This window comes from Ictalurus furcatus, chromosome 14 (assembly GCF_023375685.1).
Source record: "Ictalurus furcatus strain D&B chromosome 14, Billie_1.0, whole genome shotgun sequence".
Classification (NCBI taxonomy): domain Eukaryota; kingdom Metazoa; phylum Chordata; class Actinopteri; order Siluriformes; family Ictaluridae; genus Ictalurus; species Ictalurus furcatus.
In genome coordinates this window covers 24,880,146-24,900,305 of record NC_071268.1, presented here as the reverse complement: position 1 = coordinate 24,900,305, position 20,160 = coordinate 24,880,146, and the positions used below count along the sequence as shown (strand labels likewise).

Here is a 20,160-nt window from a genome sequence, read left to right as displayed (position 1 = left end):
CCCTTCTTTTATTGTTAGGCTAGACTACTAAGCCTACATGTACATTGATAGTAAAGTTGCATCATTTACAGTATGTCTATGCACTGCACTAATCAGTTTTGTTTCTGCTTTTCATGCTTCTCTTACTACCCTAATCATTGAGCTACCTATCCTGAGGCCCACAAGGGTCCAGTTCTCACCCTGGTGTATAAAAGCTTTTGAGCCTCCTAAGGCCCACAAGCCCCCTGCCATGTAAAGGTCAAAACTTCCTGCTCTCTTGCTGAGATCTATAAACTTCTGTTAGCATCCTGAGATCTATAAACTTCTGATTGCATCCTGAGATCTATAGACTTCTGATTGCATCCTGAGGTGTACAAGCTCCTGCTCCAATTCTAAGGTCTACAATCTCCTGCCACTTCTGGAGGTCTACAGCTTCCTGCTACTTTCCTGAGGTCTAAAAGGTCCCACTCTTGAGGTGTATGGCTCCTTGTTCTTGAGGTCTACAGCCCCCTGCTCCAATATTAAGGTCTACAAGCTTCTGCCCCTCTCCTGATAATCTACAAGCTCCTGCTCATCTCCTGAGATTTACAGCCTCCATAATCCATCCTGAGGTCTATCAGCTCCTTCTCCCACCCTGATGTGTAAAGCATACTGGTTCTATATGGAGGTCTGCAAGCTTCTGTGCTGTCTTGAGGTCTACAAGGACTTGCTCTTAACCCCATAATCGGGTCTATAAGCTCCTGCTCTTATTCTGAGTTATCCAGCCTCCTGCTTCCATCATGAGGTCTACAAGCTCATGTGCTCATCTTGAGGACTATAAGCTACTGCCTCCATCCCGAGTTCTAAAGTGTCCTGGTTCTATCCTGAGGTCTACAATTTCTGCACCATCCTGTGGTCAACAAGCGTGTGTTGCCATCCTGAGGCTTACAAACCTCCTGCCACTGTCCTCAAGTCCATAAACTCAATCTTCTATCCTAAGGTCTATAAGCTTTGCTTTGATGTTTAAACCTTCCTGGCCTTAACATGAGGTCTAAAAACTCCTGCCCTATCTGGATCCTGCTCCTGCCATTCTTTGGTCTACAAGATCCTGCTCTTGTTGCAGGGACTGCAAGTCTCTTTTTTCTTTTCCTTGAATTACTGATGGCTATAACAAACCTGCTACCAGTTACTTGCAGTATATTTTTACATTGATAACCAATTAAAAACAATGTTTTTACAGTATCATCAACAATTAGCTGTATTAAATAGATGCTGGAACTCATAGACTATGTGATTTGATTCTCAGTGCTGACCATAGGAGGATGGGCTACAGTGTAGTCTCTTGGTGTTTCTTTTCTTTTGCCCTTGACTTGCTAGGAGTTAAGGCACTGTCAATGTCTTTAAGGCTAATTTACAAGGCGACAGACTTTTGATGAACATCATAAAAACTAGTACTTTGAGTCTCATGCATCAAAGTTAACATCTGCTTCCGGAAATGAAGAACCATTTCATTTTATAATATAGATTTTTGTTTTTATTAAAAATCAGACATATTCATCTTGTGCTCTGAAAACTGTACAAGTGAAAACAATGGAAAAATAAGGACATAGAAATGTAAAAGACACAAACAGTTAGGATTTTCATAACCCATACCGTCTAAGACTGCAACAGGAGGGAAGGTTATTGGCACACAGGGTTACAGTGTTTTAAAACACAGGACAATACAGAGGACCAGTGTTCTGTTAATCAACAATCTGGGGTATCAAGTAGAAAACCAGGGGTATGTACCTGAAACATACTCTATAGTCTATTATTCTTCATATATAATTTCTATTTTCATCTCCCAAATATTAATCACAAGACTCAAAGTCATGTGCTTTCATCCATCAAATCAAATTTATGGAGAAAGAATCTTTGATAGTTGCTAATACAGTCCTTAGACAGTATTATCATAAATGTCTCTATATGCTCTATAAACATGGTACAAAATTTCCAAAAATAATAAAAATCTCCCATGGGTCTGACATCACCCTCACTTGAGCATCAAGCGTCCATCATCATATTGCACTTTTATTATTCGCTCTCTCTTTGCACAATATGAGAGTCTGTTTGCCTTTATAGCTGGCACTGTGGAAGTTCTGCTGGAGTTCAGCAGAGGGCAAGAACAGCCTCGGTCAACATGCCGAGGTGCCTCAAGGCCCAGTGCTAGGGTCTTTGAGGTTATAAATATTTTTCCTTGTTGTCAAGTTCACAAGGCTGTAGAAAGAGCTGGTGATGGAAATGGAGGAAACACAAAAAGTGCGATGATCCAACTGGGCATTCAGCTGAGCAATCCTTAATGTGTCCACATGCCTCTCGCACCTGGCCTTTGGTACCCAGAATGGGCGCTGGGCTTGCTCCAGGTGTAGCAGTGGTGTCTCACGAGTGGCCACATGGGTTTGAGCATCTCTGTGAAGCCACACCTCCACTTGTACTCTCATTATGTTCCTCATGTAGGTTTTGGGAAACAGTTGATGTTTTATATTATACTTGGAAAATTAAACTCCATAGTTGACGGTAATGAAGACAAATACAAGCAGAAAACAAATAACAACAAAACAAGAAAATTAATCTTATAAATATAAATCATAGCTTCATCATAAAATCTGAACAATATTACATAATAACAATGACAGTTTAAACAATAAAAATAATGTTCAGCTCTGACAGTCCTATTCAAGCCTTGAGTCCAGGAAAGTTATGCTTATTAGACTCTGAATAGAGTTCAGTGGAAGAGTCTGTAATAAGCTCTTGAGAAGCAGCGCTACGCAAAAGCGATATAAAAAAACGATAACCACAGCGCAGACAGCTGGCAACATGCGTCCGTTCACCTCAGGGTGAAAAACAGCCACGGGGCTGGGAAGTCTGGGAAGTCACTCGGTGCCAGTCCTTCTCTCATGGTGAGAGCAGAGACACTGGAAGAGGTCGAGCTCAAGGAGCCGAGCAACCGGTCACCCTTTTCATACTGAAGTCGAACGAAAACTGAACAAAAGGCACAGGCATGAAGACCACACCTCTCCTGGACCAGACGGAAGATTTACGGGAGAAGCTCTTGGCGGAAAAAAACGAGAACCTTACTGTGCCCAGAGGAGAACCAAAGCCACTCCATCAGATCCATCCATCCATTAGATCCCCTCCCCCTTCCTCCTGCATGTTAATTACCATTACTTGAGGCTACACAAATCCCAAACTACGCAAACCTTCTCATTTATTCCCCTCATTAATTCTTTGGATATCAGGACATGGTTTTTGGTTCTCTCCCTCTCCACCCCTACGATCTATATATCTTTCTTGACCTCCCAATTTTCCCTTCTGATTCCGCCCTCTCCCTCTTCTTTCCCAAACCAAAAGGAGCCAGGGTAAACAGGATTTTTTTTTGGTAAGGGCCTCACACTTCCGTCTGCAGGTCGATGATGTCCTGGCCTACAAGAGGGATGGCAGTGCCAGGCTTCTCCCACTCCACAGAGGGCATCTCCAAGGGCGATGCTGCCAAAGGCTCGAGCTCCTTTCGCACCCACGATGGTGGCGATGCCTGTGATCGGGGCATGGTCTCCCATGAACGCTCACCCAGTGCTTGCTGTTTATCCTGGAGGAGAAAATATCAGATGGATTAGCATGAGTGAAGACACCAATCGCAGCAGCAAATGTTCTCCCTTGTGTATTGTTGGACCATTTTTTCCCCTGATGGAACCTTAATCTCTTCATGGTACCAATGAAATGCTACTAAAGGCTGTAAAAGTTGCTTTAGGGAATCAAACATCGACCCTCCATGGCATTGCTAAGATAGGAAAGAATATTTCCCCCACATTCGGATATTAACATTATGCATCCATTTGTCTATTAACACAATAAAAATAGCTTAATGCGTTTTGCAGAACATGCAGCATTTTCCATATAGACATTAACAGGCTTGTGTTAGTGCTGTATAAATATGAATAAATATTATCTTCCCTTAAAGCAGTGACTATTTCTGTTATTCCTATTATGCAAATAAGGCTTAAGAGACACTTACGCTGTGGCTTGTTTTGTCACTTCCTGCAGAAGACACGCTCCACCTCACAGACTGCACAGGAGAAATAAAGTGAAATTATTCCATCTGCCTTTTACACAACCTGACTTTAAGACACTTTTGGAAAGTTAAGAAAGTAAGCCGAGGTCTCAGGATTTCTATTTTTTGCCTGTACTTTTTAACACTTCTGTTCCCCCCTCCCCCGCTCTCTCCCCACCTTTGCTTCCGAGCAAGAGCAAATTAAGATGAAAGAGAACAAAGGTGGGAAATTGAGATGCGAGTGAAATGCCAGATACACAGTTCCTGATGCAGATCAATCCTATTTATTGGGTTTTTATTAGCATGATATTGGCATCTCACCTTGCTGTCAGAAGCAGGTGATTCTCTGTCCTTCTCAGCATGATGTAATTTCCTGTTGAGGTCCTGGAACATGTTCTGATGGCGCTTTCGCGTATGCATGATCTTCTACATGGAGCACAGGACAGAACAAAGAGGGTTAGAACTGACAGGAAAAATGTCTAATAGTGACATCTTTCATGAGGTAAAGTAACTTTGTAATTCTTCTTGTCTAAGTTATGACTTAATAGTTCAGTTGGATGCTCAATTCTCATTAATTATTTTTCATTAGCCAAAAAAAAACATCTTCTCAAAAGTTTTTTTTGCCTCAGAAACGCATAGATGTTTCTAAGCATAATAATAATGCTGCCGCACTGCTGAGCTATGAAAATCTAATTACCTCAAAGTCGAGCTCAGCATAACGAGATTTCTGCCTCTGCAATATAGGAGAAGAAATGGAAGAAAGAACAAACATTAGTCATTCTTATTCAAATGCTATTTCTGAGCCAACTGGGACAAAATGTACATTTAAAAAAAACCTTCATTATGAAACTATATTAAAATAAAGGAACCCAAAAAAGCTCAGGTGTTGAGCCTTATATAACTCTCTAATAACATTTCTACCAATATTTTGCTGCAACAATATATTTCCACTCACCCCCTCGCTGACCTCCAGCGAGCTCATGGACAGTGTAGAGATGGTCTCGCTTTTCGACATCATGGAGTTCATGGAGTCGAAGGTGTCTCCTAGCAAACTGGTGACGTGGCTCTCGCTGGAAATATTGTGCACGTTCTGCAGGGGTGAGTCGCGTTCTGAGTATGACACGCTGGCGCGGTCGGCAGTTACCGGCTTGGTGGCGTAGGCGGCCTGTGGCTCGGCGTATCCGCTCCCCAGATGCATGATGCGTGCCTGAGGCAGCTGCTCAACGCTGATGTTGTACTTAGCAGAAGAGATGTCGTCCTTGGGCTTGGAACGTAGTGTGGACGTGGTGTTGGGCATCAGCATGTAGCCGCTTGCGTCGGGAGCGCCACCTTCAGTCGGCACACGCACCAGCTCAGGGTCCATCTGCGTGAAGATGTCGCTGTCGCACACGTAGATGGGCTTGGAGCAGGGCGGCTCACCTCGATGGCTCTTATCGCGACGCAGGGTCAGAGTGTGGCTGGAGTAGTCGGGCATGGGAGGCACGTGTGTCTTGGCGCTAGGCTTTGAAGGCAGTGTGTGGAAGTTGGGACCCATTGGAAGAGGCAGCTGGGGGAGAGGCATTTTCTCCTCTGAAGAGGTCTTCATACCACCTGACAAAAAAAAAAAAATGAGATTTTAGCACAGTGTTACACCAAAGCATAGAGTTGTTTCAAGTTGATTCATGCTAAAGCTCGGTCTAATTATAGACTCAATCTTATTCAGCTGTCAAATCTATTTCCAAAGCAATCTGACAATCTCAGGGAGCGTGAAAATGACAGCATGTATATGTATATATACATATACAAGGTAGTGTTAAGCTTTTATTCTCACCTGGTCTGTTTGAGTCACCATCCTTTTCAAAGTCACCCTGTGAGCGAGAGAAAACAGAGAGGGAGGAGAAAACAGAGTGGATTAAAATTAAATCAACAGCTCTTTGCGAGTGCTGCAGGCCATCATGTAAAATGCATGAGAATGCAAATGCTTCTTCCTGAGTTAGCGCTGAATGTGTTGATCTGTGTATGTCTGTGTGTGTGTGTGTGTGTGTGACACTCACCAAGCGCTGCGTGTGGCCGTTCTGCAGCGAGCTCCCAGAGTCGCCGTTCCCATCATCCTTACGATCAACAACGCGACATTTCACAGCCTCTTGTACCTATAAGACATATGCACAAATTTAATCAATGTATTAGCATTATATATATATATTCCATCCAGTGCACTGAGTGTATGTGCACTCAGTGTTTGCATCTCTGCTCACCTCTCGTCGCAGGATGCAGTGCACCATGACGATGATGAAGCCCTCGAGCGAGTCGAAGACGGCGAAGAGGATCTGGAAGAGAGCCGAGCGCCGGTCTGTGATGGCCAATACGGCCGACATCCAGGTCAGAGCCAGCAGGGGGAGAACCACGCAAGAGCTCCACAGAGACGCCCTGCAGGAACCAGAATGATGTGTTAACCACAGCTAATGTGTGTGTGGTGTGTGTGTGTGTGTGTGTGTGTGTGTGTGTGTGACTCTTCGTTTCTCTGTATTCAGAATTTCTTCTGAGTTAATGAATAAAGCTGATTAATTATGATCTTTGGCTTCCTTAATTTAACATAATTGACTGCCATGAGTTTCATCAATCCATCCATCCACCCACCCGTCAGTCCAATCAAAGAAAAAGCCAGTTTTGTTGCTTTCCAATGGTACACGTCTGAATATTTTTTTTAAATATTAAAAATTTAACCCTAAATAAATGATGAATGTACAGCTCTTACCCTGCTCTCTCCTTCAGCTTCACGTCTGTGATCCCATCCTTCGAAACAAGCTTATTAAAGACGAGAATACCAATCACCATGTTCACCTAAAACGCACACACAAAAGCACACAGTCAGGTCAAGAGCAATACAAAGGCATTTTCACATGCCCATATACCCATTCCACGAATGGATTCGTCTATTGTACTGGTAGTTGTGTGTGTGTGTGTGTATGTGTGTGTGGTTTCATTTACCAACACAACAGCAGCTGCAGGTCCAACAAATGAGTACAGAAGCCCTCCCTCAAGAGACAGCCAGCAGCTACAGGACACAAAGAGGCACATAATGTTAGTAACTGAGAAAAAAAAACAAACAGAAGAGTGCAGTATGGAGAAAGAGCGATTGAGAGATGGAGAAATGGACTCACTAGTTGACAGTGCCGTATCCCTTGGCCTTGGTGAAGCCTACAGAAACAGCCACGACGAGTGCGGGCAGACCCCAGCCCAGGCACAGGAAACGCTTGCGGATGATGCGGTTGCGCAGACGACCAGTCACGGCCATATACGACTGCCATGCCTCTGTCAGAACCCAGCAGAAAGAGGACAGGAAAAAGAAATGGAGGAAGGCTGCCACCAGGGTGCACATGACCTGAGAGAGCGTGAGAGGGAAAAACAAACAAGTGTTAACGTTACAACGGGATTTTCCATTTATTAAAATACATTTGACATAGAACACAATGTACCAGAGGACTCTGGGTAATCATGATGTCATACCTTGTTGCGAGCCTGGGTCTGACTAATCAGGATGAGAGCATTGGAGCAGATGATTGACAGGCAGAAGTTGATGAGGATGACTGAGCGTTCAGAGCGTATATATCTGAGAGAAAGAAACCAATCAGTCAGTTTATCAATCAGTGACTATTGATCTTACAGAATCCATACGTGTGTGTGTGTGTGTGTTCGTGTGTGTGTGTGGGGTCTTTCATGTTCTTACTTCCAAACGGAGACATAGATGATGATGAGCAGTAGCAGCGTCAAGGATGAAACGCCACATCCCACGATCAACGTAACTGATGGCAACAGGTTCTTATCCATGTTCTGGGCAGGAGAAGAGGCAGAATGGTTAGCTATCACACACACACACAGTATTCCCTTCAGGCAACATGAATGGAAGAAGTAGGGCAGTTATGAGGGAAGGAGAAATAAAGGTGGAATATGGTGTGTGTGTTTGTGTGTGTGCGTGTGTGCGTGTGTGTGTGTGTGTGTGTGTGTGTCCTGCAGGGGCCAGGTGGACTAATTCTCACCTCTGCAATAATCTGTGCTGTTAGTGAGTGGAAGCTAAATGCTCATTTTGTGCCAGCAGGCACACAGTAGCGTGTGAAAAGATGTGAAAGAGAAGATAGCACGCGTGGGACGTTAAGGAACAACAACAACAATAAGAATAATAATGATAATAATACTACTAATAATATTTTTTATAGCTGATATATGAATTATCTATATCAAACAAATAAATTAAGTAATGTTATTATTATTATTATTATTATTATTATTATTATTATTATTATTATTAATACTACTACTACTACTACAACTACTACTACATAAGGAATGCTTCAATATCCTCTTCTTCTGTTACTCATATAATCTCAGTTCACATCAGTGCCTTCTCCCGGATCTGAACCAGAACACTGTGTAAATGATCGCAGAGGATCTGAGAAAGTGATTTTAGTTCATGCTGTTTATCCCAGTGTGGGAATAACAAGATAAATCCAGCTAGTGTGACCCAAATATGACTCGGCCAGCTTTTGCCCTTGAAAGATGGAATGTTTGTCTGTTAGACAGGAAAAAAATAATAGGCAGAAAATCAGGACAAGGCGGCCTCAGAGAATAGTGCATATGCTAATGATTGTCCTGTTCCAGTGACTCACACGAGACCGACTGGTTAAGGACATTTGAACACGGGAGGAAGTAGAGCGTATCTCATAAGATCTCATATTGCTCTGCTTCTTGTCCTTTGTCAGAGGCTTTAATCATCCAGCCTGGAGCCATGAAAATGCCTCTTGTGCATCACAGACTGATTGGCAGGTCTGCAGTAAGCTAGACGATGAGCATTAGTGTGTAGTCACTCTGTTGATAGTCTGTGCTGATAGGCATTCTATTGGAATGTTGCGTTTATATAATAACGAGAGGGGTGTTACTGGTAGTGGCTTTTGTTTCAAATGAAATCAGATTGGTTGAACGCAACAACGAAGATGACGAAGAACAGAAAGCATCTACATCTGTATACTTTTTTTTTTTTAATCTATGAAAATAGCCTTGAATGTGAATCTGTAAGTGACACAATGCACACATCACATCCCATAAGCTTGGCTACAAAATGAGACATGCGTGCATTAGTCTTTTGAAGGCCAGCGTTCTTGTTATTCCTTCTCTCTCTCTCTCTCTCTCTCTCTCTCTCTCTCTCTGACAGCTCCATCACACAAGAAGCGAGCGTTGCGGATGCCGTTGCCAAGGCAACAGCAGAACAAGATGCTTTAGGCGCAGCAAGGCAGCCTCCAATCAAATGAGGAGGAGAGAAGATCTTCACTGCTCTGCGCAAAAAAAAAAAAAAAACCCAACCCCACAGCCATTCCTTTTCTTTTTCAGTAATGTTTCAGGCGATAATGAAACTAATTAGCATTATAGGCCTCTGAGTAAACAAAATGTTAGGGGCAAATATATATATACAAAGCAATAGTGAGGTTTTAAAAGGTTCCTCAACAAAGAATATTAATTTGAAATAAAAATTTTGGAAGATGATTCATGATTAAACAGCCGTCTTTCTTTTAATCAATAACTGATATTGATTGCGTATGAATAGAGTGGAAGCATGCAGGCATAACTACATGAATACTGTATATTAATGAATGTGCATTAACCTGTTTCCATCTAAAACCCCAACACGCGCCAACAATGCCACGCACACATACACACATACACACACAAACACTGACGCACACACAAACACACACGCACCCAACAACAAACACATCTCCCACGCAAATAAAAGCAAACACGCACACAGAGTGGACTCACCGATTCGGGGTTCGGCCGTGCTAAGATGGCGAACGTGGAGAGAGCTTCACATGCGCACCTGGTCCTGCCTGAATCGAGCGCGAGCGCTCTGCAGCCGCGTGCCGACCACGAGCCCAGCAACGACTCACTGAGAGAGAAGGAGAGAGGGGAAGAGGGGGAGAGAGCGAGAGGGAGAGAGAGAGTGTTTCAGAGAGATCTCACACTGCAAAATGAACCCTCGGGATTTTTTCTCCCGCCTCTCCCCGTACGTGTGTTCTACATAATAGGTGTCAGTGGTAAAGAAGGGGACAAAAAAAAAAAAAAAGACAGAGAGAGAGACAAAGAGGCAGAGCCACAGAACTACTAATTCTAGACAGATCCAGTACATCCTAATGCAATCATAAATAAAGATTTATTTTTTTTGTAACTGAATCCTATACCTTGTTTATTTTGTTTGGTCCAGTTATCGAATATAATTACCCCACTAATGAACTCAAATGAAAGATAGGGTCACAGGTCATAAAAAGCCAGCACGAGAATTGTTTCCCAGGTCACGTGACTGTGTCCACAGCACATGAATAATGTCTAGCAGCCAAAATGTCTCCTATCTCTTTCTCTGTCTGAGAGAAGATGTGGTTGCCATGGCATCCTTGGCAGTGGAGATGGCGGGGTAGCAAAGGAGAGTGGATGTCAGCAGCTCACACGACCGCACAGTGTCGGCCATGGGAATGGCGCAGTGAAAGAAAGATATTTCTGAAGCTTGGATGGAGGTGGTGATGGTGCAATGTGTACATTTCCAGCACCGGCCAATGAGAGTGTCTGCTCAGTGCTTGCCTAATGCGCAAAAATTCAAATCTCTCAGGTGGCCTAGTACTCTATATGCTGATCTACAACTCCTCCTTCACTGAGTTCCTCTATGTGTACATCTTAGTCTTGAGTGTAAGAGTATGCGTCGAAAATCATTCGCTCGTCACATTTAACGTTTATATATAAAGATATAACATATATATCTTTGTAGCCTCCATTTATTAACTTCTTTCTTTTATCCATCAATATCTCTGGCCTTTTATGGAAGTGTTTTTCAGACCTCTATTACTACTCTTCCTATCCAGAGAGCGAATGAGTAATGGCTCAGTGCTAACCCACATGTTCTACTTTCATCTGGCCTATTTACTACTGTGGCGCTTCAATCTGTATGCTCGAACAGCTACAATTTAAACTTATGTATGAGATCATATCCCATACAATAATATGGACTGGAACTTAGAGTCAGACCAATTTCAGCTCGAAACTGAAATGCAGCACACACTGTATATCGGGCCTCGTTTATCAATCTTTTAGTACAGCTGTGTTTAAATATTTTTCGTACGCCAAACTGAACCTATACTCCTTCCAGATTTAGAAAAGGTTTTGATTTACTTTGCACTTATGTGTATATTGATAAATAGCGATCACGCATAAATGACCAAGCACAGCTTATTTACATTTATGGATGTCCAAAAAAAAATCTCCAGAAAAGACAAAGCTCACAAAGACGATAAAGCGACGATTAAATGGTGAAAGAGCGCCCCCTAAGGGTGTAAATCTTCAGATAGTACAAACTCTCTTCATTTTCTAGGGTGCCATTACCTTTGTCCTAATTGAATATCTAGTTTTATATTTGTTATATGCGTGGTAAGGGATTTGAACATGTCCGTATATAAAAGTGCAGTAATTCACGCCAGTTATAGGATTTGATGCTGAACAAATAAGGTTCTGATTACAATCTGAAAATCTTTATACATCATTTTACGCAAACTAAGAAGCTTTGTGTAAGATATAAACATTATTCTGAACTAACAGGACTTTCATGAATACCAGATGTCTTGTGTGAATGCTCCTGTGAACGATAAATTCATTCATATCAAGTTTTGATAAACGAGGCTCATTTTGGTCGCATGTTGGATTCCAAATGCTGTGAAACCCTTAAATGTGACTGCTAAGACACTTAATCACCACTGATCATTATGCTAAGTCGACTCTTTTTGGTCTAAATTCATCATCTGGGTACAGTTATCAGGAAAGAGGTGTGTGTGTGTGTGTGTGTGTGTGGATGACTTGTACACATGGCATTGGGGGCAGACGAGTGCGAATGCCCTTTGCTGCTGTGAAAGCATGACGGCCAGCTGGCCTGTTAAACTCAGAGCAGACTCACACTCATTCATAGACGTGCACATGTGAAGCCACCCACACACAGAGATCACAAGCTACATAATTAACACTTACGTTTCACTCTCATCCCAGGCAATGCATGTCTCATTGACAGTGTCCTGCAAAGAAAGCAAGATGAGTTTGGGTGTTATGTCTAGAACATTTTCCGTAGATTCATGAGAGTAGATTGATCAGTCTTTATGATGTTACTCACATTGTGCAGGTGAGGGAACTCGATCTCTACTGGGGTGGACAGGAAACCGGGGTTCGGCTTCACCGTTACCGTGACAACCTTGGAGTTCAGCAAGGTGCTGTTACTGAGGAGAGAGATAACTCTGTTAGACATGAGTGTTTGTTCTCTTATACCTCTCTAAGGTACTGTAGAGGACAAAGATAGTGTCGCAAGGACATTGTGTGTGTGTGTGTGTGTGTGTATGATGGCACACCTCTGAACAGACAGGATAGGGCCCAGATTTCTGTAGAGAACAATGCCAGTTACAAAGCCAGTGCGGTCTTCAGCATCTGCAAGAAATTGCATCATTAGAAATAAGAACTTTTGGCAAATACATACATATATATATATATATATATATATATATATATATATGTATATATATATATATATATATATATATATATATTTAAATTCATGCGCTTGCTGATAAGAGTGTGTGTGTCTGTACCTGGCACATCCAGACTGAGGGCGTTGCGTGACACTACGATTTTCTCATCCAAATTGCGGACCCACTCCATCATGCCTCTCCATCCCTTCATGGGGAAGGTCACATCTGAAGTCATAGTTTTGGGATGCTTCTGGATGCTCAGCACTGCAGGTACAACAAGTAGGAAAGAGTCATGAATATAGCCTCAAATTTGGGTCCATGTCAAGGTACAACAAGAATATAGTCAATAAAATTGAAATAGGTTGTTTGAATAGAACAGGAAAGTCACAAAACCTCCATGTTTGCCCTGCCAACTTACCAAAGTTCTCAGTCATCTCATAAATATCTTGGAAATCTCTCATCTGCTTGCCAATGATGTCAATGAAGTCTTCGATCAAGCTGAACAGCTCCCTAATGTTCACCCCCATCTATGAGAAGGAAACGAAGATGATTCATCATTTTCACATCACCGTACAAGATCTTTCAAAATATCTTTTTCGCAACTCGCAGCACCTTTAAACTTTTCAATAATGCTATCCATGTATATAACTCAGCAACGCAAACACTTCCTGAGTTCCATAAATGGTGCCATGGCTGATTCATTTGTGGGTGTGAGGGAATTTGTACGTCTCTCTGACGCATATGTACGCATGTGTGTAGGCGCGAGGTGCCCTTCATTTCGTGGCCTATACTGCTTCTGTTCCCTCATGAGCTGCCATGACAACACACAGATTGCTGTGTAGGCGGAGTGATTCTTTTTCTATTAAACTCACTGTGCCAGTCCAGTGCATTAAAATTTCTGTGGAAATCCAAGACGTTTCAAAAGAGACTGGACAAGTCTGAAAAAGGTCTATATACTGTGTCAGACCTTGCTTCTGAACTGACAAATGGTAGCTCAGTTCATATTGATGAGATGTAGCTGGTAAAGTCTGCATAAGGGAATCATAAGGGAACAGTGAAAGTTCCCTTGACATGTAGCTAATTTAACGTGACCTACAGTTGAGACACAGTGCAAGCATCGAGCTGAACCTTTAGATCTGCACAGCGTTAAAGATCTTGTCTAAGTGTCTCAAGCATGTCGAATTGGATCTCCATCAAACGTGTAACTTAAGTTGACAACCCTAAGAGTCTGGAGGCTTTTTTTGTTGTTGGTGCACAGGCTTAATCACTCCATATGGGATGCCAGCATGGGAAGCTAGTGAATCAGCCTCCTCTCTTAGGTACAACTCATTCAAAATGGCTTCTTAATGTTGACTAATGGCTCTCGCTGCCTAAGAGGGAGAGCTGTGAATCTAATTCACGTGCAACACCTTTTACAGCCCACACCACAGGGCTATTCTGGTAATGAGTCAGTTTCTATATTCGCTAACAGTACATAAGCAAATTGACTCTGAACAATAATGAGAATGCCAAAAGTATCAGGGAACATATACACACACACACACACACACACACACACACACACACACAAAGACTCACCAACTGTGCTTCTTGCCATTTCCCATGGTGTTCCTCTTTCAGTAAATTGCTGATTGTCTGGACATAGTTCTAATTAAAGAGAAATGACATTTGGCATCAAATTAAGCAATGTTCTTGACGCTTCTAAAGACAAGCCTTGGTTATCTGAAGTGGTGTTTACCTCTACATCGACAACACTGTAACCAGCACTTCTGAAGATCTGTGAAGTGTTCCTCAGCATTTCCATGACCGCCAGCAAGTCCCCACTGTACTTTGTTGCATCGTTTGAGGTCATCCTAAGCCTGGACAGCATTTCAGACACGCCATCCACCTGCACTCCTGCCTGGGACTTAGAGAACTGCTCTTGGGTCTGAGGATAGAAGGAAACATCATAGTTATATACTATCAGGCATGGTGAAAAAAGTTCCATTTTTGATTTCTATATCAGTAAATATGATGATCTGTAGAAATGTGGAGTCTCACCAGGGCTTGGATGTATTGGTATTCTTTGGAGACGCATTTGATGTAGCTGGGGTTTCCCCACAAGGCCAAACCGATAGCGTCCAGGGTGCATCGGCGGAGGACAAAGCCTGGAAAAGAGCAAATCAGTGTTCTAATGATCCATGTGGGACATTCGGAAGGTCAAAGAAGACCAATGGCAAATGTAGTAGTAGTAGATCCGCTTTGAATCATATCATTTTTGGGTGTCAAAGTTCTACTCAGTACCTGTTGCGTCAGAGGGGCATGGAACAGCTACAGTGTCACCAGCTGGAGTTCTTTTCCACACAGCATTTCCGTAGCTCTCCTCACCACAGATCTCATGGGGTTCTGCAGGGTACAGTGTTCAGACCAATTTAGTTTTGCAATATTATCATTAAAAAACAAGACACATGTACTGCGTAGTATGAGAGTACAAATATATTTTTACTGTATTTTAGCTCATGTTTGGTTTTTTTTTTGCTTGGTTTTTTTTTTTTCATTTTACCTGGGCATCTCTTCTCATTGCAGCGCCTAAGGTCAGCTTTGTCACCGATACAGGGCTCTCCACCAAAGAATGGTCCCTCGCACACTCTCTGCCTCTGCTGGTTGCCTCCTCCACATGTCTTACTGCAGCTGCCCCAAGAGCTCCAGGAGAGCCATCTCCCGTCCACTACGAGGTCAAAACAAAGACGTCTTTGTAAGACAAAAACTTCTCTATATGTTACTCATGTTAATTAGACATTATATCACTAGGATCTCCCTAAAATGTCCACTTCTACACTGTATGGACATACCTGGGCAGTCTCTAAGGAAGCAGTTGCTGGATTCACGCCAGTCTCCACGGCAGTCTGAGCCTCCGTATGATGGGCCGTTACACTCTCGTGTGCGCTGCATTGTTCCATTAGAGCAAGAGGCAGAGCAGGGAGTCCAGGCAGACCATTCGTTCCAGGAACCATCAACTACAGAGAGGTGACAGGAATAGTCAACATCAAAATCCAAATTAAGAGCCATGTGAAGAGTGTCTTTGGCATGTTTTCATATTTTGGTAGGCCCATTTGGTTGGTCCCCACAAAGAAAACTGCTCTTTTACAAAAGAAAAAAAAAAAAACCCTAAAAAAGCTCAAAGGTTTACATTTGGTTATTGGGGTTGAGGTTAAGGTTAGAGATAGACTTAGGTGTAGCATAGCATTAATCGTGTCAAGGATTGTTAGACTTGTGTGTGTGAGACACAAGCGAATGTATTGCTTAACAGAATCTCAAGAGAACAACAACGGTTCCCCAAGCATCACCTCATTAAGAATCTTTTTAATTACCCACTACTTTTTATCACTTAACCCTCACGTATGCTTTCCTATGTCTGTAATATCTACCTGTTTCATGTTAAAAAAAAAGACTAAAACCACCCAACCCATGTTTTATTAAAGAAAGAAAGAAAGAAAAAAACCATAGTGTCCTGCCATTTTATGTTGCAGTGCATGAACAGACGGTGGACTACATTGCCATCTGGTGCTGAAACTGTAAATTACACCTGAGATCCTATAAACCTGACCGAATTACAGAAGAATGTATTTCAATGGATTCAAAAGCATCCCATTCTTTTTCACTCCTTGAATATTTCTTTTATACGGTGCGTGTACTGTGCTGAAGCTACTAACCAGGGCAGACAGCAATGTTGCAGAATTTGGTCTGTTTTCTGGGACCAGTGCATGGTTGTCCTCCGTTATTGGGTGGCTTGCAGACACGGACACGGTCACGATAGCCACGACCACAGGTAGATGAACACAGACTCCATGGTGCCCACTCATCCCAGGCTCCGTTCACTTAATTATGGGAGAAACAGTGATCTTAACACTATATACAGATTATATTAGGACAAAAGGTACTCATTATTAGTGAACTAATATTAATGCATGCATGTGGATATGTGTATGTGTGTGTACCTGGGCAGACCACAGAGTTGTTGCAGGGTCTGTTCTCTCTCAAAGGGCCGATACACATCACGCTGTTTCCAGATGTCATGCAGTTGCGTGTGCGACTCTGCCAGCCCTCACCACAGCTAACAGAACAGGAGCTCCATGAGGACCACTGATCCTGAACTCCATCTACAACCAAGAGGTTGATTAAGACAATGTTCTGGACAGATGCTGCAACTTTAAAAAGCTGTAAGATAATATAGGTTCAATCTGGTTACCAGCTTGAGGAACTGTTATCTCCTCTCCATTGTCTCTCCTCAGGCCAATGATGGAACGCAGAGCCTGGCTACGCTGGCGCATTTTACCTGCTCAGGTAGATACATAATCTCCATTAGCCACGACTCCATTTTCCATTTAAAATGTCTATTTTTTAATGGACAGTCAAGCTCACCAATGCAGGGTTGGGGGTTACAAGCTTTGGCCTCCTCAACCACACCCTCACAGATGCCATCTTCAGGTTGGCATGCTCTGCTGCGCACCTGGACACCGCCTCCACACTCGTTGCTGCACTCAGACCAGCGGGCCCAACCAGACCAACCTTCTGCAATTATACAAGACATTTTCACTCTTCAGAAAGTTGGTGAACAGGTCATTAAGAAGAATCTTACTAATTAAGGCACAGGGTCCCAATCCTGTCCTGTGCATCTTAGTGTTTTCCCTGCTTTGATACATCCACTTCATCCCAGGAAGTGTTGTTAATTAGCTAAATCAGGTGGGTTAGAACAGTGAAAAGTCTAAAATGTACAGGACAGGGAGTTTAATGTTCAGGTTTAAGAACCTGTGCATGAAAGTGTAATAAATGTTTGACAGAAGTCTAAATAAATGACTGACAAGGCTGCCACCTGGTGGATGACGTTATGAACTGCAACATGCCACACTGCTGTTTTTTAGTTTTTCAGTTATTCAGTTTTTCACAGTGGGTACGAGGTTTCAGCAGCTGGTCTGGCATTTATCCCCCGAAAACAAAATGCATCATGAATTCAGCCGAGGAGTCAATAAATCTAAACAGCACAGACATTATAGTTAAAGTTAAACTTTCCTGTAGACGGTGATTGCAAAACAGAACGCTTTGAGTACAAAATGCCAGCGCGCCGCGTGAGAAAACAGATTGAAAAGGGTTTTAGCACCTGCAGCGTTGTATGCATGCTGTATTGCTGGAGACCGGTGGGTTACTAAGGCAACCAGAAGTGAGATGCATCGATTGCCTTCCCCTCCCTGGTGGCAGAGGCATTGTGTGAACATTGCCTCTTTGCCTCATCTCACTAACGCCTCAATTTTCCCCAGTCTCACACACACCTGTTTGGCTCCAAGTCAGGACTAAATGACTCTCAACACCACTTCAATAGCAGGTTTGAAGCCTGGTGAGATGTTGGGAGGGTGTATGACACTGGCTCTGGCTAAATTAGCTGTTTATGATCCCTGAGCACAGAGTGTTCTGCAAGAAGGTCTCTCAGTTTGTACAAGTTGGGAACATTAGTGTTTAAAATCAAAACTTTCATGCAAGCAAAAGTGTGTCTGAGTGTAATTTGTTGTTTTCTCCAGCAGGTGGCAATATTGAAAACCCATATCAATCTTCCTGGAATCTGTGCGTAATTGTTTTTTTTGTTTGTTTTTTTTTACAGAGTTACAGAGTACAAACAAACAGTTATGCCATTAAGGCACTCACAAACACACTGACACTTACTCATGATCTCAGCATCCCTGTTGTTTTCTCTAATAGTGGGTGTGCATTTGTCCATGTAGACTCCACCCCTGTAGCACCCTCCTGGCCTCCTCTTTGGTGGCTCCCAGCACTGGCATGGTGTGGCCATGATTCCACAGGGATTGCCTTGGGAACTGGTTGTCAGACAATCTTCCAGCCACTTGCAGAGCATCTCACAGGCAGGCACGCTAGGGTTCCTCTTACCCACGACCAGGAACTCGGCACTGAACTGGCTGCCCTCATCATCATTTCCATCCTCTTCCACTAGGAGCTCTGTCCCAATGCGGGGCACCACCTTCCTGAGCTGCAGGAACTGCTTGCTGGACTCAAGGTAGGCCACTGCAGATGTAGCATCACACAGGCGCACTACCTCGTCAAAGCTTTCCATGCCCAGGTAGGTTCGTGAAGTCTCCAGGAATGAGTCGAACTGGAAGGTCTTGATCTGGCGTGGTGTGCAGGATTCGGCTGGCTTGGTGATCTTCATGTAGACAGTGTAGCGACGAGGGTCAGGGTTCTGCAGGGTCCACGAGCAGGGGGATGCAGGAAGTGCTGTTTTGGATGAGAAGACACCAAAAAAGCGGCTTTGCTCGAGTGTAGCACAGGTGGCCGAGGCGGGTCCAGATGGGGTGGCGAGAGTCAGGTCGAGAAACACACATAAGGCCAGAGAGAGGCCAGTGAACAAGATGGGTTTCCACTCCATCTTCTCTCTTGTAGAGGATGGATGGGTTGGTGCACTGGGTTGATCTAGACCTTTTTAGCTCTCTCTTCGATTGTACTGCTTGTGTGAGGGATTTTCTTACTTGATGTTTTATCTTCTGGGTTTTTTTTTTGTTGGTTGTTTCTTTTTGTGCACTAGTTTGGATGGAGGGTTAAAAACTTCACTAGAATAAGGGGGCCATATCTGTCTGTAGCAGATCTGCACAAAAGCACAGAAACACAAACAACAAAACCAACATTAGAGGTCACTGATACAATGCAATTCAAACTGGCTTTCACACAAACAGCATCAAGTGGGATTCATGACTGGAGGTCTCTATGCTATTGGGATTTTCAGAAATATAATTAGCCACTCAATAATTATACAACCCGCTGGGAAGCCACAGGCTCATGATTAGTATTAGTGTGTGTTCACACAGGCACACATTGTCAGCATGGCCTTATTCAAATCACCATGGCTAAAAAACAGACAGCAATTACACTGTGACTCTAATTACAGCGCCTTCACAGCATGCTTTTCTTGCGCTCCCTTTCCCTTGTTTTCTCTCAATCTCGCACTCCTGCCCACGCGCCAACACATGGTCTGGCCGCTTGCGTCAAACTGACGTGCACTAAGATTCTGTTTATGTCCACGTTAGGCTGGCGTCGCCTGGATACATCTAGCTTTGTGCAGTTTTGATAAAACCAGCAGGAACTCTCACCCTCAACTCTAAAATAAAATGAAAACAGGGAGTCAGTCTTGTACTTGCAAGTAGCAAGTGCACAAAAAGTTGCAAGGCTGACTTTGCAGTCAAAATATGCTCTACACACTTTTATCTGGCAGAGATGAAAGATGTCAAAACAGCATCGGAAGAAAATAACATGTTTCTAAATGTAAGACTTGTTTCCATGGCTACGTCGAAATAATATTAACTAATAAGGAAAACGGTCGAGGTGCCATCAGTGACACCTTTCTTCCGGTTCTCTAGTTGTCATGGAGACTCCAGAAGTGATCAGCCTAATCTTTTCTGAAGGTCAACCATCTTCTCTTCCCAACCATCCCTCGCTCCTATGCAAAAGTAGGAGGAGTGAAGCATGAGATATGGGAGGGGTGATCTCCCTCAGGGCTTCTTCGAAGTTGCCAAAAGTTTTCTTTTGTGCTTTCTTGCTGGCATAAAGAGCAGA

General features: G+C 43.1%; 1 protein-coding gene across 1 annotated transcript; it reads right to left on the bottom strand.

Annotated features, from left to right (window-relative positions):
* Positions 1–2,523: 2,523 nt before the first annotated feature.
* On the bottom strand, positions 2,524–18,979 carry LOC128617740 (adhesion G protein-coupled receptor B1-like). Its single transcript, XM_053640919.1, has 29 exons — positions 18,262–18,979; positions 16,969–17,118; positions 16,809–16,882; positions 16,545–16,737; positions 16,260–16,424; positions 15,399–15,563; positions 15,110–15,274; positions 14,851–14,952; positions 14,608–14,714; positions 14,306–14,494; positions 14,146–14,214; positions 12,986–13,094; positions 12,688–12,831; positions 12,451–12,526; positions 12,219–12,321; positions 12,080–12,123; positions 9,836–9,962; positions 7,752–7,855; positions 7,532–7,634; positions 7,186–7,406; positions 7,013–7,079; positions 6,780–6,865; positions 6,280–6,451; positions 5,856–6,174; positions 5,013–5,635; positions 4,743–4,778; positions 4,367–4,471; positions 4,010–4,060; positions 2,524–3,583 (listed from the first exon to the last, which is right to left on the bottom strand). Exons 1-29 carry the CDS (start codon positions 18,977–18,979, stop codon positions 3,386–3,388), a joined length of 4,785 nt encoding a protein of 1,594 aa, XP_053496894.1. The 3' UTR covers positions 2,524–3,385.
* Positions 18,980–20,160: the final 1,181 nt, after the last annotated feature.